Source organism: Ambystoma mexicanum, chromosome 8 (genome assembly GCF_040938575.1).
Source record: "Ambystoma mexicanum isolate Mex_15411 chromosome 8, UKY_AmexF1_1, whole genome shotgun sequence".
Classification (NCBI taxonomy): Eukaryota; Metazoa; Chordata; class Amphibia; order Caudata; family Ambystomatidae; genus Ambystoma; species Ambystoma mexicanum.
Window position 1 is genome coordinate 828673846 of NC_090929.1, and position 25580 is coordinate 828699425.

General features: G+C 44.2%; 1 protein-coding gene across 4 annotated transcripts in view; it reads right to left on the reverse strand.

Moving 5' to 3' along the window:
• The window catches only part of LOC138472491 (cGMP-dependent protein kinase 2-like), a 2724950-nt gene that overhangs the window by 1870937 nt on the left and 828433 nt on the right, over positions 1-25580 (reverse strand). For all 4 annotated transcript variants that reach the window (XM_069610703.1, XM_069610701.1, XM_069610702.1 and 1 more), the window contains exon 3: positions 12378-12544. In XM_069610703.1, the coding sequence (XP_069466804.1) occupies positions 12378-12544 (167 nt within the window). The remainder of the gene's footprint in view (positions 1-12377; positions 12545-25580) is intronic.

Consider the following 25580-nt stretch of genomic DNA (forward strand, 5'->3'; position numbering starts at 1 on the left):
AGCCACAAGGGACCTAACATCCTTTGAAAATTATATAATAACCAACTCAGGGGACAAAAAGCTGGTGCCAACATTATATCACTTTATCAATATGACAGAAGAAGAAATCAAATGGACATATATGAGGAGATGGGAAGGCACGCTAGGGGAAGGAATAACCAAGAAGCAATTGGAAGAATTATGGGGGAGAATCCCAAAACTCACCAGGGCAGTCCAAACAAGAGAAATGTGGCTCAAAATAATCATGCAATGTCACTACACCCCAGAGAGGCTCAAATCCATGTACCCGAAAATGTCGGATGGATGCTGGAGAGGGTGCTGGGAACCAGGCACCTGGAGACATATCTGTTGGGACTGTGGGGTGGTAAAGGGCTTCTGGAGAGAAGTGCAAACGGAAATGACCAAAATCTTTCCAGGGGCGGACCAAATGGACGAGCGGGTGTGGATGTGCGGATTCACAGACCCACAGGCCAAAAAAATCCACAAAGTCCAATGGAGAAGCTTCATAGGTCTAGTCATTGCGGCATGGGCGACCATAGCCCAAAACTGGAAAAAACAAGACCCGCCTTTGGTATTCACTTGGTTACAAAAAGTCTGGTCGCAAATGACCATGGAAAAGATAATGCACCAGCTTCAGGATCAGAAGAACTCCTTCATGAAGGAATGGGGGACAGTGCTGGAGTATTTAAGGTCGGACTACATGGAACAATGGTGCCCACACAATATCAAAATATCAGACATTTATGGCACGTAAAATCTTGTCCCGAAGCAAAACCGAATGGGACCCTCATCTTCCAGAGGGGAGGGTGGCGAGGGTGGGGGTGGGGTAAAATGGGTGTTTACTGTGTTGATGTTTGTACATGAAAATAATAAAAATATGTTTAAAAATATATAATAAATTCTAACATGTTTTCTTTAGTTTGTGGCAGGGTGAAAAGGGCATTACAGGATGCTTACAGGCAATCATTGTCCAGGAAATATATATGTATTTTAACAGTGCCTGCAGCCTGCCAGAGATTAAATAAAGCATGTTACAGGTGAATCAATTCTAAAAACGCACAGCAGTGTTTGTCTTTAGAATGGAAGGCTCTCAAAGAAAACATGTTACAATTGATCATTACCACCAGGGCAATTAGGTCTCCAGAGACTCAGCAGTGTCATAAAATTGAAGCATTCATTTTAGGAGTTTCGATCACATTCATTTAGTGATGCTCCATAGGAAAAATAATTGTACAACGATGTCTGTAATTTGTGACAGGTTGAAGGATTTGTTTAAAGATATAATACAGGCTACATCTTCCTCTAATTGTAAAGCAGCCTGAAATGGGATTGATGATGTGTTTTGTCCTATGCACAGTGTTTTCTATTTAAAACACCTTCAGCTATTAGCAATACATACAATAAAGTACAGTAAATGCAGTAACATGTTTTCGGACTTAACCGTCATATAAATCATGTTATATTTTTTCAGACGAATATAAACATTTTCAGATTTGTTGTGCAGACAGTTGTTTTGGAGAAAAATACTTGACTAACTTGTATTTCTTTAAATCTCGATGTATGAAATTGGCAACCCTTTAAATTCCATGACCACAATGCTTTCCTCTGCAAATTGGGATGCATATGTATATTCTAGGGGCAGTAGCACATTTTAGGAGTTTTGAGGTAAATATCTGTGAATTAATGAGAAAGATTTTTTATTTTCCAAAAGTGGCTGTTGGAGAACGAAAAGGAGTGATAGGGATACGTGGCTGTAAAAGGCGAAAGAACTAGAGATGCATTCAATTTCGACAGATTGCATACGCTGGTGCCACAGGTGAGTGGATGTATGCACTGTTAGTATTTAGCCGTGAGAAAGTGAGAGGACACGTGACTGAATTTTGGTGGGTGCTATAGAAGCTCAAGTTCTCAATCATTTCACTTTCTGAACTCATACTGTATTCTTACCAAAACACACATGCGTGCCATAAATCTCTACTCCACAAGTTTCTTTCTTGTTTTTAAAAATATGTTGGGGACAAAGCAACCAGTGGAGGATAATGCTTTCAAACTGTAGATGGACAGTCATTAGTGGTCCAAGTGTAAGTATTTGTATACCTATCTTTACTTAAGGTACTTTCCAAATGTACTTTCCAAATGTTTCCTTTTTAACCATACATTTTTCTTCATGGCTCCATTTCCTAAAGTTGTTTTCACCAAAAGCAGCGACACCTCTCCTGGCACGCACACCACTGGGCTCCCAGTCCTCCCAGAGGGCTCTATATCAGCAAACCACACCGGAGCAGAGCTCTACCTTCAAGATCCCCCTCATAAAGGGACAACTGGTACCACGAACCCAAACACTTCCACTAGTCATAACGCACAGACACCCCCGGCAGAGCTGGTCCAATGGGGAAAACAGACAAAACCCAGAGAAAACTGACTTTCGAGGCCAGAATGGCCCCCAAAACACCCAGACTCCAAGAAGAACCAGAGTCCAAAAATGACAGTAAACACCAAATGGCAGAGCGAAACACCGCAATCAACATCAAGGGACTCCTGCTAGACCTGAAGGCAGGCATAGGGAGTCTGAACAACAAAATGGACGGCCTCTCCTCTAAAGTCGATCTCCTCCAACACAGAATGGACACCCACACTGAGCGCCTCAACGGGCTGGAGCAGCGCGTCTCCAACCTAGATGATGGCGCTGTGACCCTAGAAGCCAGAATCTCCCAGCTTGAGACCCAAATGAAGATCACCACCTCCAAGTGCGAAGATTTGGAAGGCCATTCCCGAAGAATAATATCAGGATTATTGGGGTGAGAGAACCCCAGCTTGATACAAAAATGGAAGACTTTGTGGAATCGCTATGCACCACCCTTTTTGGCCAAGATGCCCTTTCACACAGGATCCCATCCGCCAAACCCATCCCAGGGACCCCTGCTAGGCCAATAATAGCAAAATTACTCAACTATAAAGACCGTGATACCATCCTGCGACTGGCCAGGGAGAAAGGGGAGCTTCACCACTTCTACCCTGACTTCTCCCAGGCTGTCCAGTCCCAGAGAAGATCCTGTACTTCCACAAGGCAAAGGCTGAAAGAGAACCAATTCTCATACTCACTGCTCTTCACACGCCCCAGAGTCCAACAAGGGGGAAAAGACCATTTCTTCCAAACACCAGAGGAGGCCAACTCATTCCTCGATCAAGAAGGATGCCACGGGCTAAGCACCAACCAAGCATGCATGCAAAGAGAAAGAAGCCGCAGAAATCCATCATGACTGACTCAAGGTCATCAGCACTAAATCCCGAGTACAAAACACAGCAACTGGTCAGAAATGACACAGGAGCCTAGCGCTCCAAGGCCGTGCAACTTGGGAAGCCCCTATCGCCCCTTGCACAGCAAAGTCAATTCAACTGTTCATCGTCAATGGGTGGGAAAACAAGGGGCGGATCCGCGCTGTTGCGGATCCCACTCTGACCAAAAGAACCAACAGGCGAGTTGGGGGTTGCCTGTGTAAGGAAGGAAGTTGGAGAACAAAGTTGGGAATGCGCCCCCGGACTGTCGATCCCCGTCACCCCTCGGGGTCATCACTCTCTGTCACTCCCTCTCCTTCACTCGCTCTGGAGGCCTCCAAGAGTCGGTCGCCGATGCTGCCAACAACACAAGAGGTTTCCTCATGCCACGTTTAACAACAGCAGCATAAATCTACACAATAAACTAATAATTCAAGGTTGCGACCTGGAACATTAGAGGGGGCAACCACCCCTCAAAAACAAGGAAACTCCTCCAATACCTGAAGAGACATCAAGTAGACGTGGCCATGATCCAAGAGAATTATCTCCTGCCTGAGAAAGAACATCAATGGGCCCGCAGCTGGGGTTGCCATAGATACTTTGCCTCGTACTCAGCCTATGCCAGAGGTGTAGCAATCCTGATCAACAAGCGATCTGGGTTTCGACTGGTAAACTCTGTAAAAGATACTGAAGGCAGAGCCCTCTTGGTTAGAGGAATAGTGGAAGGAAATGAAATCACTTTAGTCAACTCATACGGCCCCAATGTGGATGGGGCAAATAACTTTGATTGGGTACTTACACACCTCGCAACACAAGCCACGGGAATGATCATTTTGGGTGGCGATCTCAACACTGCCCTTGACCCAGCAAAAGACAGGTCGCGAAACACAACACTGCTGATCTCCAAGGCCGCCCTTCAAATACAGGAATATGCAAAGTGTATGACCTGGTAGACGCGTGGAGACACAGCAACTGGGAACAGCGCGACTATACGTTTCACTCGGCAGTACACAACACCATTTCCAGAATTGACTACCTCTTTATCTCCACCGGAGGTTCGTTCCAGCTGGGGCCCTGCTAAAACCTTCTCTGATCACTCCCCGGTAACCCTCATTTGCAACCCAGCTACCTACAAATCTCGCCTGCTATATTGACGTTTCAAGCCGGGCTCACTGAAGGCCCAAGTGTTCGCCTCAAAGCTATGCGACGAGATCTCAACATTTTTACAAACCAATGTGGGTTCAGTAACCTCAGTGAGCATGATCTGGGAGGCATTAAAGTGCTATGGGAGAGGGGTCTGCTTGGCCAAAGAGAACGGCATCCTTAAACTGATCCGTCAGGAGTTAACATCCAGTGAAGAACGCCTAAAAACCCTCAAACATAAACTCTCTGCCGCGGATGACTCCGACGTCCAGGCCGCTCTTAAAGAAGAACTACAAACGTTCAGTGCAGCAGCGGAATGAGAAATAAATGTCCTAGGCCGGAACAGCCAGGTCCGACAATACGGCGAAGGCCAAAAACCTGGAGCCCTCCTGGCAAAACTAGTAAATGTTGACAGGAAGCCCACAATGGTCGAGAGAATACGCTCCAGTCAAGTCATAATAGTGCACACAGACGAGGAAATAGCAGATACGTTCCGATCCTTTTATCAAGACCTCTATGCCTCAAAATACACCTCAGGCACCGAAGCACTACACAGATACCTCGAAGACACCAAACTATTTTGGGTAGAAAGAGATCTACGGGAACCCCTTAATGAACTCATCACGCCGGATGAAAAAGTAGAAGCCATCAAATCCCTCCCAAACACCAAAGCCCCAGGACCCGATGGTCTAACCGGGGAATTTTACAAAGCTTTTGCAAACACCCTAGACCCTCTTCTCGCCAAGGTTTACGGTGAAGCGCTGGAATCGGGTTCCCTCCCGCAGACTACCTGAGAGGCCAATATTATCCTTATACACAAATCTGGCAAACCCCCAGAGGAATGTGCGTCGTATAGACCCATTTCCCTACTTAATTTAGACAACAAACTACTGGTGAAAATTCTCACTAAGAGGCTACTACCACTGATGCCGGGTCTCGTACTTGCGGACCAGGCAGGCTTTGTGCCGGGCAGCAACATGACATTCGGCATCAGAAGGCTGTTCGGGGTAATGGAGGCTCTTACCCCGATCATCAGGCCGTCGCGGTTTTACTTGACGCCAAGAAGGCTTTCGACTCGGTAGAGTGGCCCTTCTTATTCGCGGTATCCCCAGATGGGCCTAGGAGCCCGCTTCATTAAACTTATATCCTTACTTTACAGCAGCCCCCAGGCGACAATAGTATTGGGTTCAGCGAGATCGACTCCTATCAAGCTACAACGGGGTACCAGGCAAGGGTGCCCTCTGACAGCATTAATATTTGCATTAGTAATGGAACCCCTTGCATCATCCCTACGATCCAATCAACTCCATTGGGGACTCAGCATAGGCCCACACAAGCTGATCATATCCCTATATGCAGACAATGTAGCACTTTTCATCTCAGACCCAATGAAAACCGCAACCCAGTAATGAGAGAAGTAATAAAGTTTGGGGCAATTTCCGGGTTAAAAATCAATCATACCAAATCAATTATATTCCCGCTCACCCCAGCTACTGAACCATTTGCCGATGACTACCACTTCACGTGGGAAACCTTACGGGTACGCTATCTAGGGATACGAATGTCACTAAACTACCATGAAGTCTTCTGTGATAATTACGAGGTAACATTAAAAACACTGCTGGAGAAAGTAAACCGTTGGAAATCCCTCCCGCTAACCCTGTGGGGAAGAGCCTCATTAGTTAAAATGCTGATTTTACCGAAACTACTATACCTTTTCTCTAACATTTCCATTCCAATCCCACAGCCCTTTTTAAAGAAACTTAAGAGTCTTGTCCTTGAACTCCTGTGGGCAGGCAACCCGCCAGAGTAGCCCATTCAACCCTGATTCTCCTGGTTTTAAGCGGGGGTCTCGCACTCCCAGACTTAGAGAGATACTTTTGGGTGATGCAAGCGCCGTTCCTCAGCCACTGGTATACCACTCATTTCGTCAGACCTCATGTACAAATAGAGTGGGCCCTGGCGACCCCTAACCTGCTGAGGGCAGTCATCATCAGTCAGCTCCCAGTGCCTTATAACATCATTAATGTTGTCCTCACGACCTACGGGGTCTGAAAGAGACTTGCACTCAAATTCAAAGTCCCAGTAAGATACTCACCCCTCCTGCCGATCAAATTTATCCCAGGGATCCCCCTGACCTCTGAAAAAGTCTTCCACATCTGGGCAGCGAAATTGCAGATAAACACCTTAGGCGACCTGTTCACTGAAGGAATATTTGTGACATCGCAACAGGCAACAGAGAGAGGATGCATAACCACCTTGGATAAGTTTCTCTACTTCAGAACCCGATACACCCTCCAAGCACTCTTCCCCACCTTCCCACGTGAACCCCTAATCTGGCAACTATTGCATAACGTGATCCAAACGCAAGGAGAAGGGAGATTAGTCTCAAACATTTATAGATCCATCCTATCGGACACAGCAACCATTAACCCACGCACGAAAACTAGATGGGAAAAATCCCTACAGGCTGCAATCCCCGAGGAGGAATGGACATTCATATTACGACAAACACAAAAAATAGCGCTAAACTCACGTCTCAAGCAAATACACTTCAACTTCCTTCAGCAGACGTACTTTACCCCTGCCAAAAAGAGGAAACAACAACCAGATTCATCGGCAAAATGCAAGAGATATGGAAACTTAACTGCAGACTTTGTACACCTCGCATGGGACTGCCCCAAGATATCACCTTTTTGGACCTAGGTCCTTCAGACCACATTGTCGATTATAGGGGAAGAAGAACAACCTGTCCCGACAGTTGCACTTCTCGGAATGACGCAACAACTCTCGCCAGCCGTGAGGAAACTAAGGGGGGTACTACTGACCTTGGCCCGCAGAAGAGTCGCCATGACCTGGGGTTGGGGACCTGTCCCAACAGTGGCAGACTGGCAGAAAGACATCCTATACTGCCAAGACGTTGAGTCCGATTTCATCAAAACACTGCCACAACATGCACGCCCTCCAAACATCTGGGGCCCGTTCATAGTGTTCCTAATCAACGAAACAGCAGATGACGCATCGTCCTTGATGGGGGAACCCGATACCCAAAGCAGAGGCACAAACCCTGGCCAGGCAAGAACCCCGGCATAGACACTCACCCATAAAGAAGAGAGAATTATCTATTGCGGAGGGTGGCGGGCAGGGGAGCGGGGGCTGGGGGGGTCAGGGGGCGGTCGGTCAGGCGCATGGGGAACACACCCCTCTGGGGTGTGAAAGTTAATGTAACAAGTTTGAAAATGCAAAAATAAAGTTTTAATGTGAATCATTTTTGGATAAATGGATCCATTATTGGTTCTTGTGAACGTATCTCACTCCAGAAATAATGGGTTTTTCTAAGTGTTGATCCTTTTTGTTCCTGAAATAGTCAATGGGATTTTCCATGTTTGAGCTAAAAAGAATTTCGAAAGGCTACACACAATATTTGTTCTTCTAACCATAATAATGCGTTTAGTAGATTTACAGGTTACCATGTCTAAGGGGCAGGCTTAAGGAATTTTCTTGTTCATGTCTTGACCTATGTTTTATATCAGAATACAATCAATTGACTAATGATTTTCATGGTTTGAAGATGCCTACCTTTCACATTGATGTGTATCACACCATGAGTGTGTTGAATTATATTGATCTAGAATCATGTATAATATTATTATTTATTATTTATGTCGATTTAAGTCTGGCTAGAATTGGTAATAACTTGGATCCCTAGAAAGTGTAAGACAAAGTGTAAGTAAAGGACATGGGGCCTCATTACGAGTTTGTCGGTAGCCGTGCCCTTATTAAGGGCACGGCTACCGCCAAACTCGCTACCGAGCCCGGCACCCGCAAATGGGCCATTACCGGCCCATTACGAGATGAATGTGCCGGTAATTGCCCATTTGCGGGTGCCGGTATGGCCGGCCTCCCGATCCCCATTCTGCCCTATAGGGCAGAATGGGGGTCGGGAGCATGGTTGCACCGGAACCATTAATAATGGTGCTGGTGCAATCACGAGTTCTGCTCGCAGGTGCCGGTCTGCACGCCTGGTCAGACCACACGTGCAGTCCAGAACCGGCAAGCAGAACTTGTAACATGGCGGAGAGGTAACAACAGCGCCGGTAGCACTACCGGCCCCGTTGTTGCCTTTCTGCCACATTCGTAATGAGTCCCATTGAGTCCCAAAATAGTACTTTGAATCTGTACTCTGAAATTGTACCCTGTAAGTGTATACTGTTATTCGATTGTCGCACTTGTGTTTCCTGCACCTGTATTATACTTGTATTAGTAGTTGTATTTGTATTTGTATGGCAACTCGAATTTTTATATGATTGGACTGATACTTTGAATGTAGTGTTTATAAGGGTTTGTTGAACTATAAACACATAAATAAATAATAATGTATAGTATTTGAGTTTTTTCAGAGAATAATCCATAGAATTAGGAAACACTGACCACTGCAACTTGAATATATTTGTTTGAGTAATCCCTGCTGGCATCCACACATTTCCCCCATTCTGACCCATACCAGAAAGGTTTACATCGTTTCTAAGGAAAGGTATGGTAGATCTAAAATAACTTCATAATACCACTTTGAAATGTCGCAAATCACTTTGGACATACATGATTGGGAACAGTTTCATGGACCTAGCAGCAATAGAACCAGAAATCACTATTTTAGTAAGCTCTGGCTGTCCTGAGCAAAGAAAGCAATCGGCAAAATGGAAAGAAAACAATATTTAAACGAGGCAAAATACCCCTTCTACCACATAAAGTCTATGTCATGTGCCAGATGCATTTATGAACCTTATTTGACACTTCAGCATAGCATGGTTATTTTAGATTTTAAAACAATAAGCCCTCAAACAGATCTTCAAAACAGCAATATGATTCAAGACATAAAGAACAGATCATGGAATCGCTTGACGAAACACTTAACACCATTTTGTTAACATTAAGCACTGGTCGACTATAAGAACAAAACTAAATGGCATACGTTCAAAATTCTTGCCCGAAAAAAATGAATTGATAGCTTGCTTTCATTTTAATTTTCTTTTAGGTTTATTCGTGAATAGCCCATGTCTTCATTGTATTCCATGACAACGTCACATGTTTTCAAACAGTATTCAGCAGTTCTGAGCATCCAGCGTCTACATAAAATAATCCAGAACCTTTTCAATGAGGATAGGCTCTGGTAACATTGACAAAACAAAAAGTGGCCACTGGTTTAAAGGGTCCATTTCACAATAGCATAACATTCTATCCATTGCAATAGATTAAAGAGGCATGGAGATAGTGTGGGGCTATGTGAATCTGGATATGTATGAATCCCTAAATATGGATTCAATGCTTTGGGTGTCCTAATATCCAAGTAAACGGCAAACGAATGGCTACACTTGAATTTTTCTATCCACAAAGTGGTCATATTCAGCAACATTTGACCTATTGCATTTGCTCACCACCATTGCCAATATCACTTCATCAGCATGTCCTTCTCCATATTAGAACTTACGTTTAGCGTAGACCATAGTACATACATGTCAATTACATCACAATGTGGTAGCAGGTTTTCACTACCATAGTATGAGTGCAAGGACAATCTTATTTGCTGTCAATAGTTTTAGCCACAGCTCAAGATGGTCCACTGTGGTTCATTTTCCGTTAGATATGACCAATAATATTTTCTTTCTCTGCTGTCTGTATGCAACATCGTGGAGGGCAGATCCACAGTTCTGTACAGTACAAAATGTATGACAGAACCATAGAGATGGAAGTGTTTGAAGTGGGACAGATTGCAGAGCTACCCTAGTTATGATTGAAAACCAACGCGGACATGAGGATCCCATTTTCTTCTAGCTGCTTGGCCTAGAGCAGAAATGTGTTCCATCTTCTCCTATTGCATTTTGAACATATTTTTGTTTTTTGCACCATATATTTTTGTTTTTTATTGTAAAATAGTTTCAATTTAAAGCAGTGTAGGAACTGAGATGCAACAAAGAAGATAGCATATGGAAATGCAAACGTATCATGAAGAACAACACATTTGATTGAGTTTATTTTTCTGTTTGAATGAAAACCGATACATCTACTTATCCATATATATTTTAAAATCTATCCCCAAAATCCTCTTCACCACCTAAACCTTTCTCAAAATGTGGAGCACTTCAACAGAGACGATCAATTTACAAAAACTAATGAACAGAACAAATATGTAATGAGGCAATACAAGTGTATTAGTGTTTATATCATTACCACCGAAAAGGGAAACCCAAATAATCAGCTTGTGCATAATGTAGTCTTTATTTGTTGAGTGCTGGCTGCTGCCAGTGCCTGCTAGTGCCAACCATTTTCAGTATTGCAGTCTGCCTTTACATTTTAATAAAAGAAGAAAACGTATATTTCTCCACATTTGCTGATCCGTTGCCACACACAGAGTCCTCATGCCCCTTTTCAGTATTCAACCCGGTATAAAAAGGGTCTCAGACATCAGCTATGATGCTGAAAAGACAAACATTATTTTTCTTAAACGTTATCACACTTAGAACTAGCTTCTTTTATTTGTAGGTACAATGGGGATGAGAAACCAGCAGGTGGGCAAACCAACCCTGATTATAATGGAGCCAGCTAGCTGGCTTTAAGAACCATCTCTTCATGTATGCCCCTGGTTCAGGTGGCAGGCTGCTACTTGCCTAAATATTTGGAGTCCCCGTTCTTTAGAGTGCATAAAGAGTAACGCCTGCTTGGGTATTGATTTCCAAATCTATATATATATATATATATTTGTGAAAGTTTGTATTTTCCAAGGTTGGCTCCAGCCCCATTAACAGTTGGTGGGTTGAAATTTTGGCCCACGGTCAGCATGATAGTTTGGGGTGTACAGGTGATAGTAAAATTTGACCAATCCCACCCATTTTCCCTGAACAGGGTGGGGTCCGGCCCTGTGTTATCAGTATAGGTGATTTTGGAAGATAGCCCATTATGCGATTGTAGGCTCCAGCCTGACAAGAGTTGGCCCGAGGGTGGCATATCAGTATGGAGTGTACTGGCCATAGTGAAATCTGACCAACCCCACCCATTCGCCCTGCATTTTGTGGGTCCGGCCATGTGCTATCAGATTTGTGAAAGTTTGTTTGTATGTTTAGTGTTGGCTCCATCCCCATAACAGTTGGTGGGGTGGAGGTTTGGCCCAGGGTCAACATACCGGTCTGGGTTGTACTGGTGATTGTTACATTTGACCAACCCTACTGATTCACCCTGCACAGGGCGGAGTCTGCCCCTGCGCTATCTGTATGCGCGATTTTGGGAGATTAACGATTTTGCGATTGTTGACTCCAGCCCCACAACAGTTGGTGGGCTGAAGTTTTGGCCCGAGGTGGGCATACTAGCCTGGGGTGTACTGGTGATAGTGAAATCTGACCAAACCCACCTCTTCACCCTGCACAGGGCAGGATACAGCCCTGTGCTATCAGTATAGGCGATTTTGTGAGATTGACGATTTTGAGACACTTCCAAAAATAGGAAGTTAGGATAAAATGTCGGCATACCAGTCTGGGGTGTAATGGTGATAGTGGAATTTGACCAACCCCACCCATTCACCCTGCACAAGGGTGGAGCGGGGTCTGGCCCTGTGCTATCATTGTAGGCAATTTGAAGCGATTGACGATTTAGCGATTTTTCAAAATAGGAAGTTATGACACAATAAAACATACACAAGGCTATAGCAGACCCCCACGTGCATCTCAGCTACAGACCCGGGCAATGCTGGGTGATACCACTAGTAGTTAAATAAATGTAATGAAAACAAATGCCAGGTTATATTGTTAAAAGCCTTAATCACCAACTAGGTACTTATGTACTTAGGGCGAGGTGTCAAGATTAACAAAAAGTAATCTTGGTGAAAAGGCTATTTTTGATTTAGGAATATCTTAACTTCATTATTTGCAAGTAGCAAACCTAAGGCTTTGAGTTTAGCACTCTCTTACCTGCGAGGACATAGAGGTGATTCCCTGCTGCACCCTCCTGGATGACCACTTGTGATTGGGTATATGTTCTTTCATACATGCAATCCACCATCCGCCGGACATGTGAGGCCTCAAGCTGTCTCAGAAAGTCGTTACTCATTATGGCACCCGTGATCAGCTTCTTGACACTAAGATCAAAAAACAAAATCATGTTTGTGCTGTGCTGTCATTTCTCCTCACATCTGCATCATCATTAACTTAATTCATACATTATAACACTCTTATATTTATTGCCATGCAGCTCTAACAGAACTCTACAGCAATAGAAATATTATTGGGCATTTTACAAGTCGAAATCATATGTGAGGAAGTATAGCTCATGGGCAACGCGTTTGTCTTGAATGCAAGGCAATCAGGGAAGTCATTTGGGGGTTGCCCGGGGTAGCAATTGCTATCCCTGACTCCCGCTCTGCTAACCCTAGACCTTCCTTTGCTACCCCTAGTCCACTGGGCAAAGAGGCAGTGCCAAGATCAGAAATATGTGTAGATTCTGAAAAAGGCAGTTGTAACTGCAGCTAAATGTGCCACAGCTTTTTTCACCTGCAATCTAGATTTCGTTAGCTGGAGACATAACCGAGATGCAGGAAAAAAACATGAAGCCACCATCACTTACAGGTTGGCAGTCCATTAGGGAAGAATGCCTGAATGGTTGGGTTCAGAGACGGGGCTGTCTGTGCAGCGCATCCCGAGTACTGTAGCAACAGATAGGGTATTGGGGCCTAGGTTTAGCTAACTGTGAATGGGTAAGAGCAGCCTGCAGTACTCAGCGACAGCACAGCACGAACGCAAATCTCATCAGTGTTTCTCGTTATCTGCTTTGCACATTCAGTGAGCCACTGGGCCAGTTATGAGAGCAGTGTGCCCCAGTGGCTTCTGCCACCAATCCTGCCTGGGCACTGTGTGACCTGACCCAGATCTGACAGACCTGCATCAAAAGCACAATGTATATAGACTCAAGGTGAGATAATTTACATGAAATTGCCCTCTGCCTTTGAAGTAAACCATAAATTGCTTCCTCAAGCAAAATAAATATATATTTGGAAGGATAACTCAGGGGCAACAAACTTGCTTTGGGAACAAGAGGATGCAGTGTGACGTTGGTTCAATTTCTCTTCCAGTGTTTAGAAGCTGGAGGAGGTTGGCATTAAGCAAGATATAAAGGACCAAAGAAAATAATAAAATGGGCCTTTTATAGCGGGGATTTCAGGGAGCTGTTGCTGTTTACATTTTTTTTTACACTTCAGTTACTGTGACCTGCAACACACCCTTCTATATCCCATCTAACAAATAAATGTGGTTTACTTACCAAATAAGCAAACCAGAACAGTTATGGCTGGAAGGTTTCAAATCATTCATAACCACTGGTACAGCTCTGGGCAACCCTCCAGACTATCGCTTTCTGTCTGCCAAGTCACTACAGAAGGATAAAAACCATATGCAAATCAGGCTTGGTCCCACCCTATAAGGGGCAGTCCAGCCGAACTGCTAGGTCACATCCCTTCTGCATGAGACCACAAACATCCCCAGACATGTTTCAGCCTTCTTGGGCATCATCAGCGAGGAGACCCCTAGGTCTGTAGGCCAGACAGGCTATTCTAGGGGTGATGTTGTGGAGCTGCTGGTGCTGTTACATTTACAAATACCTGCAATAACTGTGACCTGCAACACATCATTCTCCTCTATCGTATATCTACCAAAATAAACTGTGGGCTATTTACAAAAGAAGCAAAACAGAAAGGTGATGGCTGGAAGGTTTCAAATAATTCATAACCACTGGCACAGCTCTCTGCAACCCTCCAGACAATTCTTTTTCTGTTTGGACTTGTGTTAGTCAGTTGCTATTTCCAGTCTGTGGCCAGACACTTGGCAGGCACTGGAAGTCTGCTCTTTGGTTGTTTAGGCCTCTTCGAGATGTTCTGTTTACAGTTTAGCGCGAGTGATGTACAAATGTCCAGGTTGTTGTTTTGGAGGTCTGCTTACATTCACAGTCATTTGGTAATATGGACCTATACAAACTGATGATAATGCTACATATAGTCTACAGGGATATCGTGACCATATTTTCATTAGTGTACTAAAGAAAAGTGCAATGCCACTTCCTGTTGTCAGGTCGGTGAAAGGTCATGTGCCATCACGTTCTGTGATGTCATCAGAGGTCAAGGGTCATGTGATGTCACTTCCTGAAGTCACTTCTGCTACCCATGGCATTTTAGTAAAATGATGTCCCTCAAGACAACTCAGCGCAATAACAGGTTTGGATCCCGCGCTTCCCGATGCCACACTTAGAAACCACTCTCAGGTATTTAGCGTGTTATAAAAGAACAATAATAATGATAGTAAATGTCTAATCACGAATCACAATTTCGATACCTTAATTCTCTCTCTCTCTCTCTCTCTCTCTCTCTCTCTCTCTCTCTCTTTCTCTCTCTCGGAACCAATTGTACTTGTGAACACTCAGTGGGAAAGGTGAGGACTTGTTTGTTTCACTACAATAGAAATGAGGGCCTAGCTGACACACAGCCAACTTGTGAGGACAAAAGTGGGTCCTCATTAAGTCAGGAAAACACACGAGTTTGAACATATGGCAGACTAATTTATTATTTTCTGATCTTTGCTACGTGCATTCTATAGATGTGCACTAACTCATATTTAGGCATATATCCAAAATACACAGGCCGAAACACAAAATGTAGACTGAATGTGGCAGGCCAAGTCCTTATAAGTGTGGAAATGCATGCGCAAATTACCTTCACAGCACACCAACTTGCTCAATGTTTTAAGTAGTTTCAAATGTTCTGTCAAAAACACACTTGGCTTCCTTTCTTTATGTTTACCACCTCTCCCTTTATCCCAGCTCTGGAAAGCCACATCGTCTTTATAAGCACATTCAAATTCTCTTTTGGCGTATTTCCTCTTTCCTTTGTTCTTCTCTCTCCTCACGTGTCTTTTTTCTCTTGTTTCCTTTCCTCTGTAACCCTCGGACTGTTGTGCTGCCTCCTCAAGTCCTGCTCTTTCATCTTGTTCCCATCAAAGCTCTGTTTCTTCTGCTTTACCGGAGAAGAAAACATACGAAGAGGATGTTCTAGAAGTTGGCATAAATAATGGCAGAAGTATTATGCACAATGGAAAAAAGGGAATTTTACTTATTCAAAGATACTCTTTAGAAAAGACTCGTCTCGCTAAATAGAACTGTAGCTCAACCACATGGAAGCAGCAGTTACATCCCCGAGAGAACATGAATCCTTTGTCTGCAGAAAGGCAAAGAGTCAGTAATTGATGTCTGCGGGAAGTTCTGATTATTCCATCTTTACTTTGTGGAGTTGCAGAGCGGAGCTTTAGGCGTGCTGTAGCAGTGCCTTGAGCTGCATTTTGATCTAAGCTTAAAACAATGTGCTTCATTTAAATGCAGACTTTGAATGGCCTGACTACTCAATGAACAAATACTCCTCTTTGTGCAGAATGCATTCGTGTCCTGAGGTGGATTGGAAAATATCTACATACATTGGGCTCCGAGTAAACATCATACATATTCTCACTGCTTAGTGCTATGCTTATTGGTTTGGAAAAGTTATGCATGAAGCACAAAGCTTTGTCAAGGGCACATGTTTAGCAAGGGGAAGACACCTGAGTGCCACTATATTTTTAGGTGACTTATAATGCTACTTTCTAGACAGAAGGTACATGTCGTCGAGTAAACTCATTGGGTAAAGGACATTTTACGAGATGCTTCAATTTAGCCAGGGATGCCCTGTTTCAGTCCCGGGCTTTCCTTTTCCTTTACTTTTACTTTAGCCAATTTTATTCTTTTGAAGTGACCCCTCATAACATTTCTCAGAATGGGAGGTGGTGGGGCAGGTGGGGGGGCTTGCTAGAGGAGCAGGATAGTTTCCATTCAGCAGAGCTCCGACTAGTATCCCACGTTTGACTGCATCTGAGGTTATTTTGGCAGCTGAGATGTTCCTTATAGAGTTACCATTCTTGAGGAGCAGATAAATAAGCACAGGTGTCCCTCTCTCTGATGAGGAGGGACTCCCACTCAGACGAGGATTAGATACTGTTAACTCTTTACTGAATTGCGGCCTGAACGATAATAAATGGAGACTACATCAATGAGACACAGAGCTGGTAGAATGTATCTTAATCTTTCTTTATTCAGTGTGGAACTGAACTGCCAGGCAGTAGCCCCGCCTCCGTACTCTCACGTGGGTCGCAGCCCACCCACGCTGAAACAATAGAAAGGAGACTCGGCTCCTACATTAATTAGTGAAACTAGAAATGGGACGCTTGCATATGCCACGGTGTGTCTCGGGGCATGCGGTGGTGCACCTGGTTTGGATTGTGCAAGAATCGCTCCTAGTCTGACTGGACTGGCATCTACCATTAGTTCAGTGTCAAAGTCTGGATCATAGTAGGCCATGCACGATGCTGATGCAATGCGCTTTTTAATCTCCTGGAACGCCTCCTTGCATGCAGTCGACTAGTGAAATTCTTGGTGCTTCCCAGTGAGTAGTCTGAGTGGTGGGCTTATGGACGCAAAGTCTTGTATGTAGCATGTGCAATAGCTTGCCATACCCAGGATTGAGAGTATTGCTGACACAGAGGTGGGCGTAGGGGCTTACACATGGCTTGCACCTTTTCTGGGTCAGGTTGTAGGCCGTTGCTGGAGAATATGTGTCCGATAAACTTCAGTGTTGATTTACTAATTTCGCACTTGTCTGGATTAAGTGTGAGGTGGGCATTTTCAAGGGCCATGCACACTCTTCTCAGGGTGTCATCGTGAATTTCTTGAGTGATGACGAATATCAAAATGTCATCGTTATAATTTAAGCAATTTGGGATGTGCTTTATCACTTGATGGATCTCGTTTTGAAATATTTCAGCCGCCGATGACACGCCAAAGCTGAGCCTCTTGTATCTAAATAGCCCTAAGTGTGTTGAAAATGTGGTGATATATCTTGATGATGGGTGTAGTTCGAGCTGGTGGTAGTCCTTATTTAGGTCCAGTTTTGAGAACACTTTTGCCCCATGTAGTAAGTGCATCATATCCATCATCCTGGGAGCGAGATGACTTTCTCTTTAGATGGCTATGTTCGGGGCCCTCATGTCCACACAGATACGAATGCTGTTCTTTTTTAGGCATGGGTACGATTGGAGATACCCACGGCGTTAGTCCTGATGCTGGTTCAATAATGTCCTGCTGTAGTAGGGCATGGATTTCATCTTTGTCGTGCCTCTGAATATTTAGGAGAATGCCCCTTTAGTGTTGAGCCGTCGGGGTTACCTAAACATTTATGTGTAGCTTTATTTGTTTGGCCTTTGAAAAGAGCTGGAAACATTTTTTGTATCATGTCCTTCGCGCTAGTGGTGTATGCTGACATGATTTGGTACATGATGTGAATAAGGCCCATTTGTATGGTGGACTTGAATCTCAATATGCTTCCCCCTGGTACTTCTCCTTTTATGATATACATTTTCACTCTTAGACTTTTGTCTTTGAATCGGCATGTAGCTGTGAACATGCCTCGGCAGTTGAGGGGCTTGTTTGACCTGTAAGGGTAGATCAGGTTGTCTGCTTCTTTTAGCTCTCTTTTTGTGGCGAGGGACTTGTAGATGTCGTCATTGATCACTTTCACTGTTGCGCCTATATCAATTAGAAATTCTTGATTCTGTCCATTTAATTGCATTAGTGGCATTGGGCTATATTCCGCAGCTACACTGTTACCAATGGCGTGCACGTAACCCCTCTTGCGGTCTTCACCGGAAGAGGATGAACGTGAGTCACGTTTGTGGTGTGGCAAATCATTCAGATATCTAATTTTTTGTCTTGGTTTCCTTCTTTGGGTGTCATGTCTGCTCCATAAGCAGATGAGACTGTCTCTCCTTCTCTCTCGACAGCTGTCATTTCGTGATGACTCTAGTGAGGAGCTGTGGAAATGGTGCCTGCTGAGGAGGGCGATCGCCTCCTGTGGGGCTGTGGACTTTCCAACCTTGTTTTGCAGCCATCTTGTCTACATGAGTCCCTGCTTGTTTCGACGGATTGATAGAAGTTAATGTTTTTACAGACAGATTGGAAATGGTTTTTACCACCACACTTGTCACACCGGTGTCCGATAGCTGGGCATGGACCAGTTTGGGGAAATTTGAATCCGCATCTATAGCATTTCTTTTGTTCTGATACATCTGGAGTCGTGCAAATGGGGCATACTGTTGTAGTTGAAGCGAACTGGGTGACAGATACCCCTCCAGGTTACTGGTGCCATCATCCGTCTGAGGTCACAAATGGAAAACAATTCATGGGAATAATAATAATGGCAATTTGTAACAAATATTATCAATCGCATTGAAACACGAATTTCCAGCACTATATAAAACACCAACTATTATTGTTACTATCACTGTGGGAGCGCATTAAGCAGTGAACATTGTCGAGTTTACTGGAACCTATGGTGGTTGCCAAACAACATGCATAATGACCGCTTATGGAAACGGCAAAAACGCTTACTGCAGAACTGTTTTTGGTACACATGGTATTGCTCTCCTGAACTTCCCAAGCTGCTGGTGCACCCTTTCTTCAGTTAAATCTTAACCTCTAGCTCGCCACTTCATCACCAAGGTTCTAAGCTCCACCAGAACTCTAGAAAGTGCTTGTTTGGACAATTTTACAGAACTTAACTCTTTCCCCCAATTGTTTTTACTTATCTGTGATTGTGTTTTCCCTTCTATGAAATGCTCTTTTAAACTTTAAAAACTATTTCAAATTGTTTCTACTTACCTGTACAGTGTTGCATATATATTGTAAAGTCTGCTTACCTGTTCATGCATTGTTTAACTTTTGCCTTTTCACATAAAAAGAATGCATGCTCGTGACAAATATAGTGTTTGGACATTCTTTCGTTTGGTATTAATGAAAATGATGCACAATACCTGTAAACCACCCCACTTCCTGTGAGTTAGGTCTGGGCTGGTCTGCCAAAGTACTACTTCGATAGTTTGGTAGTTTGGTGAGCTTGAGGGAACCGTTGGTGTCTAATAGAGGAAGGCATGCCTAAACACCCTGACCACAGAAAATATTCCTAAGACTCTGCTATACGAAACATTCCAGACACAGATGGAATTGACAAGCTCTGCAGAGTTTAGGCGTGGAAATTGGCCTATAGTTCTTCAACCGCATGCTACAAATGTAGGGTTGTGATCCTTGTTAACAGACACTGATTTGTAAGATAGTAAAAACCTGAATGGACGAAAAAGGGCAACCAGATGTATTGAAAGAGTATGCATAATAGTACACCTTTAGTAAGACTGATATACACTCCACTAGGTTAAAGACATGATTTTCTATAAAATTTGAATATGATCATGATGGGGAAAACAATGTTCCCTTGGTAATGGGAAGGGATGAGAATTGAGTGCAAGATGCTATATTAGACATATAAAACAGGTTTGAACATATAAAGGGAGTGTTGGTAGAATATGGTCTAATTGAGCATTGCCCATACTACACCCAACAAAGAGGGACTATAACTATACAAGTCTTTTTCCCATAGCACAATCTCAAGACTAGGCTATTTTTTATATTAGTAGTCAGTGGGGGTGTGGTTTTGGTCTCCTAGCCAATAAGGCGGGTCAGAACGGGTAAAGCCCTTGCTTCAAGCCTCCTCAGAGCTGGAAGCCAACATCTTCCCCTGCCGGATAATCTGGTAAGTGTTCCCCTGTGCTCCCGTGTCTCCATCGCCCCACTCCCTTTTCCAGATATTGCGTGAAACCTCCCATCTTCACCCCACTTAACTTGCGCTGCTGTCTCTCACCGCTGCCAGGAACAGTAGTGATCCTGGTGCACTGCTAACACACGACTAGCTGGCATGAAAAGGGAAAAGGGACTATGTGTAGTAATCTATGACGGCCATCTTATTTTAGAACAGTGAACACGTTGTTTCTCAACTTAAAAAAAAAAAAAAATATATTAGTACCTTGTACAACTGCCCGTGGTACTAATAACAACATCACCCTCGCAGGGGGGGGGTGTTGTTGGGGCAGGTAAGGTAAGGCTAACTGGCCCGAGGCATTAAGTATTGCACTCCTTACATGGCTCTGAGATAGCCAGTGTTATTCTACTAATGGGAACATGTATCTGTGACCATAGATGTAGCTTTAGACCCTCTGGTCATTTGGACAGAGGATGGATATAGGGCTATACAAATACCATATATATATATATATAAGAATCGACCTTGCGGGTGACACTAGAAGATTACCTGATGATAGGAGATTACTCCATGAGACTATGGCCCTCACCAAAGGCCTCTATGTGTGGAAGATGCTTCAGTAAATCCCATCCTAGAAGAGAGCTGAAGAATTATTAATGAAATAAAGAGCTGATTTCAAACGGATTAGATATTTAACATATTTGAACAGGTTGAGGAGAGATCATTTGAACTTGCATCCGTGCAGCGCACAACCGTTTTTCCAAACAATGCCGGTTTTCCTTGTCGTGATAGCAAAGCCTTGGGAAGGTTGTCCGCTTCAACTGCACAAAGCTGTCCGCGAGTCCTGTGCATTCCAGCGAAAACTCCACAGGCGTTGAGGGTCTACTATTGAGCCTACAACGTCCCCAGATGTTCCAGGCCGATCATTGTCCTGTGGGACAAGCGCCAGACTTAGCACTGTGTGCTCTCCTGCAACAGAATATTCAGTCATGTTACATAAAAGAAGACATGTAGCCCATCGACTGACATTTGGTTGTCCTGAAGATGGCTGCTCCCCTTTTTTGCTGGAGACTGCACTTTGCCAAACCTCGAGTCAATAGACAGTGAACACTTTCTAAAACTTTGGACTTTTTATGTATCATTAGAGATTTTCTCTTGTAAACAGCGACACCTGTACATTACTAAATTGTTAATGGGCATGGGCTGCTGGTACAATTATCCTAGTTGTCTTGAACATTTACTGTACACATGGGGATTGTATGAACTCGTAAGTCTTTTATGTGATGTTTTGTTCACAGTGATTTTTTTTATTTAGTGTATAAAAGGAGTGTATGTGATATGACTGATGTAGGTATATAGGGGTGAGTTTTGTGTTCTGTGGTTCATTTTCTTGCTAAGGGACACATCCTTTTACACGGAGAACAGTTTGTTATAGTTTGATATGTGGGTTGAATTTGTTATTCCACAATGTTTTTGTATTGTTTGACATAGGTTTTTCCATTCTAACATGAATACATGGATAATTCAATTGCAATTGATGCTCTTAAGTGACCGTTGGGCTATTACTGAAACTATGGGATTTCAAGACTGGGGAACAGGTCATGTGTATTCCTGTTGATAAGCCTGCACCCCCAGGTTGTGAAGATTGACTGAGAGACTTTTTTTCTATGAGGGGAGACCATATCCATCGATGTTTTGGTGAAAATCCAAAGAAAATATGTATTAAGTGACAGCACATCTCCGTAATTGTGCCTCGCTTTGGAAGACAACAACACAGTTTATTTTAAATATGTTGGGCTTTCAATAAGAAAAAAGAACTTATGGGGCTGTACTTTGGGTGTCATTATAACTATGCCAGTCCGGTAACAATGGTGCCAGTACGCCTACCGGCACCGTTGTTACCAGACCGGCACAGTACGACTCTGCAGGCGGGTGGCGTCCCACCCGCCAGTCTCAGACCTGGCAGACTAAACGGCACCCACCTGCAGAGTTTCACAGAAAAACAGTGATTCCGTCCCCATTCCCACTGAGTCCTATGAGACTCAAATGGGAATGCGATTTACAATAACCAGCACCTGACTTCCCCGAACTCTAGGGTTGTAATCCCCCAGTGTTAAGCGCCAGTAAATCTTGCAAGTCCCGTAGCACCGGCAGGGTTACCGCCAGAATTGTAATGAGGGCCTTAGTATTACTACGTAACAGGGGCGTGTTTCGGCCTCCCAGCCAATAAGAAGGGTCAGAACGGTCAAAGTATTCGCTCTAAGCCTTCTTGGAGCTGGAGGCCTCCATCCCCCCTCACCAGAAAATCAGATAAGTGTTCCCCTGTGCCCCTGCAGCCTCATACCCCCAGCCTACCTGTCTTTTCCACATGATATGATATGATAGGTTATTTATAACGTGCTTAATACCGAGAGGTTTCTAAGCGCGGGCCCGGGGATCGAACCTGTGTTGCTCTGTGTCATCTTGTTTCCAAGGCGAGCACGTTGCCCTGGAGCTATCCTGCCGAGACATATTGAGCCCCCTTCCCACCTTGAACCCACCTACTTTGTGCTGCTGTCCCTTGCTGGTGCCAGGAACAGTAGTGTTCCTGGTGCGTCCCCGACATGTGACTAGCTGTCATGGAAAGGGAGAAGTGACTAAGTGTATCTCCCTTCTCCCCATCCATGGCAACTATCTTATTTTGTAGTTTTTGTAAGTTGAGAAATGACAAACACATTATTTCTCAGCTTAAAAAACAAATACTATTAGTATACTGGTACAATGTGCCAGGGTAATAATATCAATTTCACACTTACAGGGGGGCATTACCGGGGAAGTTAATGCCATGGGCTATTGTTAGACTAACTGGCCGAGGGCATTATCTGGCCTGGTAATGCCCCACGGGCTCAGGTAATATTGCTTAAGCATGAAAAGATAGCCATGCTCCGCGAGTGTACAAACACATATTAGACCTCTATTAATGTTTACGGTACAATAAGGTGGCCTCCTTTGTTAAAGCTAATCTCAAGACCAATATCACTTTCATTAATAGCGTTTCTATGTCAAGGTAATTGTGTTATCCTGAACAGATGGCATGCACAATTAATTAGCCTGTAACATTGAACCATTAAGTTCAAACTAAATGTGCACATCCTGCTTAAAAGCATTGGTTAACTAACTAATGCACCGAATAAATCATGACTTAGTCATCTGTCAAGGTAAATGACCTTTAAGTACAGACAGTTGTTAATAGGTAAGTGATCTGCTTTCACCTGTGAAGATACAATTGCAAAAGATCAATCGTGCAGAAACGTAATTATGTTTTGCTGTAAATAACAGAAAAAATACACTTTTTTAATGAATGTACTATTATTAATTGAAATTATACTCTTCAGCAACAAGGACTCACTCTGCTTCCAACTCCATTAGTAGATATCAAAGATGATACCTGTTTTAACTTTGGTAGGTTATAATGATCCCTGAATTGTAATTTTGTCTTAGGACACCTCATGCATTTATTTATTGGTCATATATGTATGTCACCATACAACAAGTGGTGTTTCAAGGCACCACAAGACAAAAAGTGGGTGACAAGAAAGAAATATACAATAACGTCCCACTAGGTCTTGTGACATTCGGATCGTTCAAGTGTAGAACAGGAAGTGCAAGTTAAAAGGGGAGCGGGGAAGTTCAGGTCTGGAAACAATTAAGTGCTAAGGAGGGAAGGGAATAATGAGGAGGAACTGTAGTTGTAACAGGAGGCCATAAGGCAACTACCATCAAAGCAGGTATGTACATGGAAGAGGGACAAAGGAGCTAAGAGGGATGATGGGGATAAGGTGGCAAGTACCATGGAGAGCAGGTAAGCAGGGGTGAGGGGGGCTGGTGGAAGAGGGCAATGCATCCTGTAATTCTCAGAGGAAACCAAGAGGCCAATCATAGAGGAAGGGGTTAGCAGGGAATGGGGAGAGAGAAGGAGGAGGAGAAAAGGAAGGTCTTGGGAAGATTCTGGAACTTAAGGAGATCCGGCCCGAGCCTGAGAGGGACAGGGAGACCATTCCAAAGGGAAGCTCCAGCAGAAGAGAGGCATCTGATCCCCACTCTTTGTTTGGAGATGCGACAGAATTGCAAAGAGTTGGAGTTAGCAGACTGAAGCGTTCTGGAAGGGAGGTACTTAGGGAGAGAGAGAGAATGATGCAGCGGGGTCCCATGCACCAGAAAGCCTTGTGGATGATGCAGAGGGTCTTGAATTTGATCATAGCAGCAACTAGAGCCACTGAAGAGACATTAGGGCTGGAGAGATGTGGTCCCTGGACTAGAGGCTAAGGATAAGTCTCACAGTCCTTTTCTGGATTAGTTTAAGGGGCTGAAGGGAGGCATAAGGAAAGGTAAGTAAAGGGAGAATACCGCTGAAGAGGTGTCGCTGATAGAGGGACCTCTTGGCAAGGTTAGCAATGTGAGCAGAGTAGGAGAGAGAGAAATCAAAGATGACACCAAGGTTTTTTGCCTCATAGGTGGGTGAGGGGGCCCATAGAGGATGGCCAGAGGGAGGGAGGGAGGGAGGTAAGGTGGGAGCAGGGGTCACAATAGAAACAATGTCAGTCTTATTGGCATAAAGGCAGAGATCATTGGCAGCACAGCAGGACTGAATGGCAGTCAGATAGTCTGGGATGAGCAAGGAGAAGGAGAAGGAAGGGGAGGGAAGCTTGTAAGATAGCTGCATATCATCTGCATACAGTAGTAAGTTAGGGGAAAAAGAAGAACTCAGGTGGGCTAAGTGGGCAAGGTAGATATTGAAGAGATGCAGCAAGAGGATAGAACCTTTAAGGACACCCCAGCTGGAGCATGTGATAGGGGAGAGAAAAAGGCCCAGATGAACCTGAGAGGGTCTGTTGGAGAGGAAGGAGGTCAGCCAGTCCAGAGCCAGACCTGTCCTGCCAAGGGTGTCACAGAGCCGATTTACCAGGGTGGCATGATTAACCATGTCAAAGGCGGAGGAAAGATCAGGTCATCACGGGTGTTCCATAGAGCAGTTTCCAATTCCAGACTGATGGTCATGAAGACAGCCGACAGAGTCAGAATGTTGAGTCAGCCAGGATATGGCAAGCTTCTCGAGAAGTTTGCGAAGGAAAGGGGTAATAGATATAGGGCGATAGTTAGCAGGAAAGGAGGGTTCACAAGAGGGATTTTTAAGGAGGGGGTGCACAAGGAAGTCCTAGAGGGGTTGACAGAAGGATTCCATTGCAAAGGAGTGGTTATCGAAATCAGCCAGGGAAGGTGCAATGGAGGCAATATTGACCTTAATAGTTCTAGGGGAGTAGGACGCTTTCACAGCGAGGACTACTCTAAAGACCTCATCCGGTGCTATGGGAGAGAAGGAGGATAGACTTAGGGAATGGGAGAGGGGAGCTTAGAGAGGGGGTAGAGGAGAGTGAGGACAGAATATCCTGGGTTTTGGAGAGGAAATGGGAGGCCAGAGAGG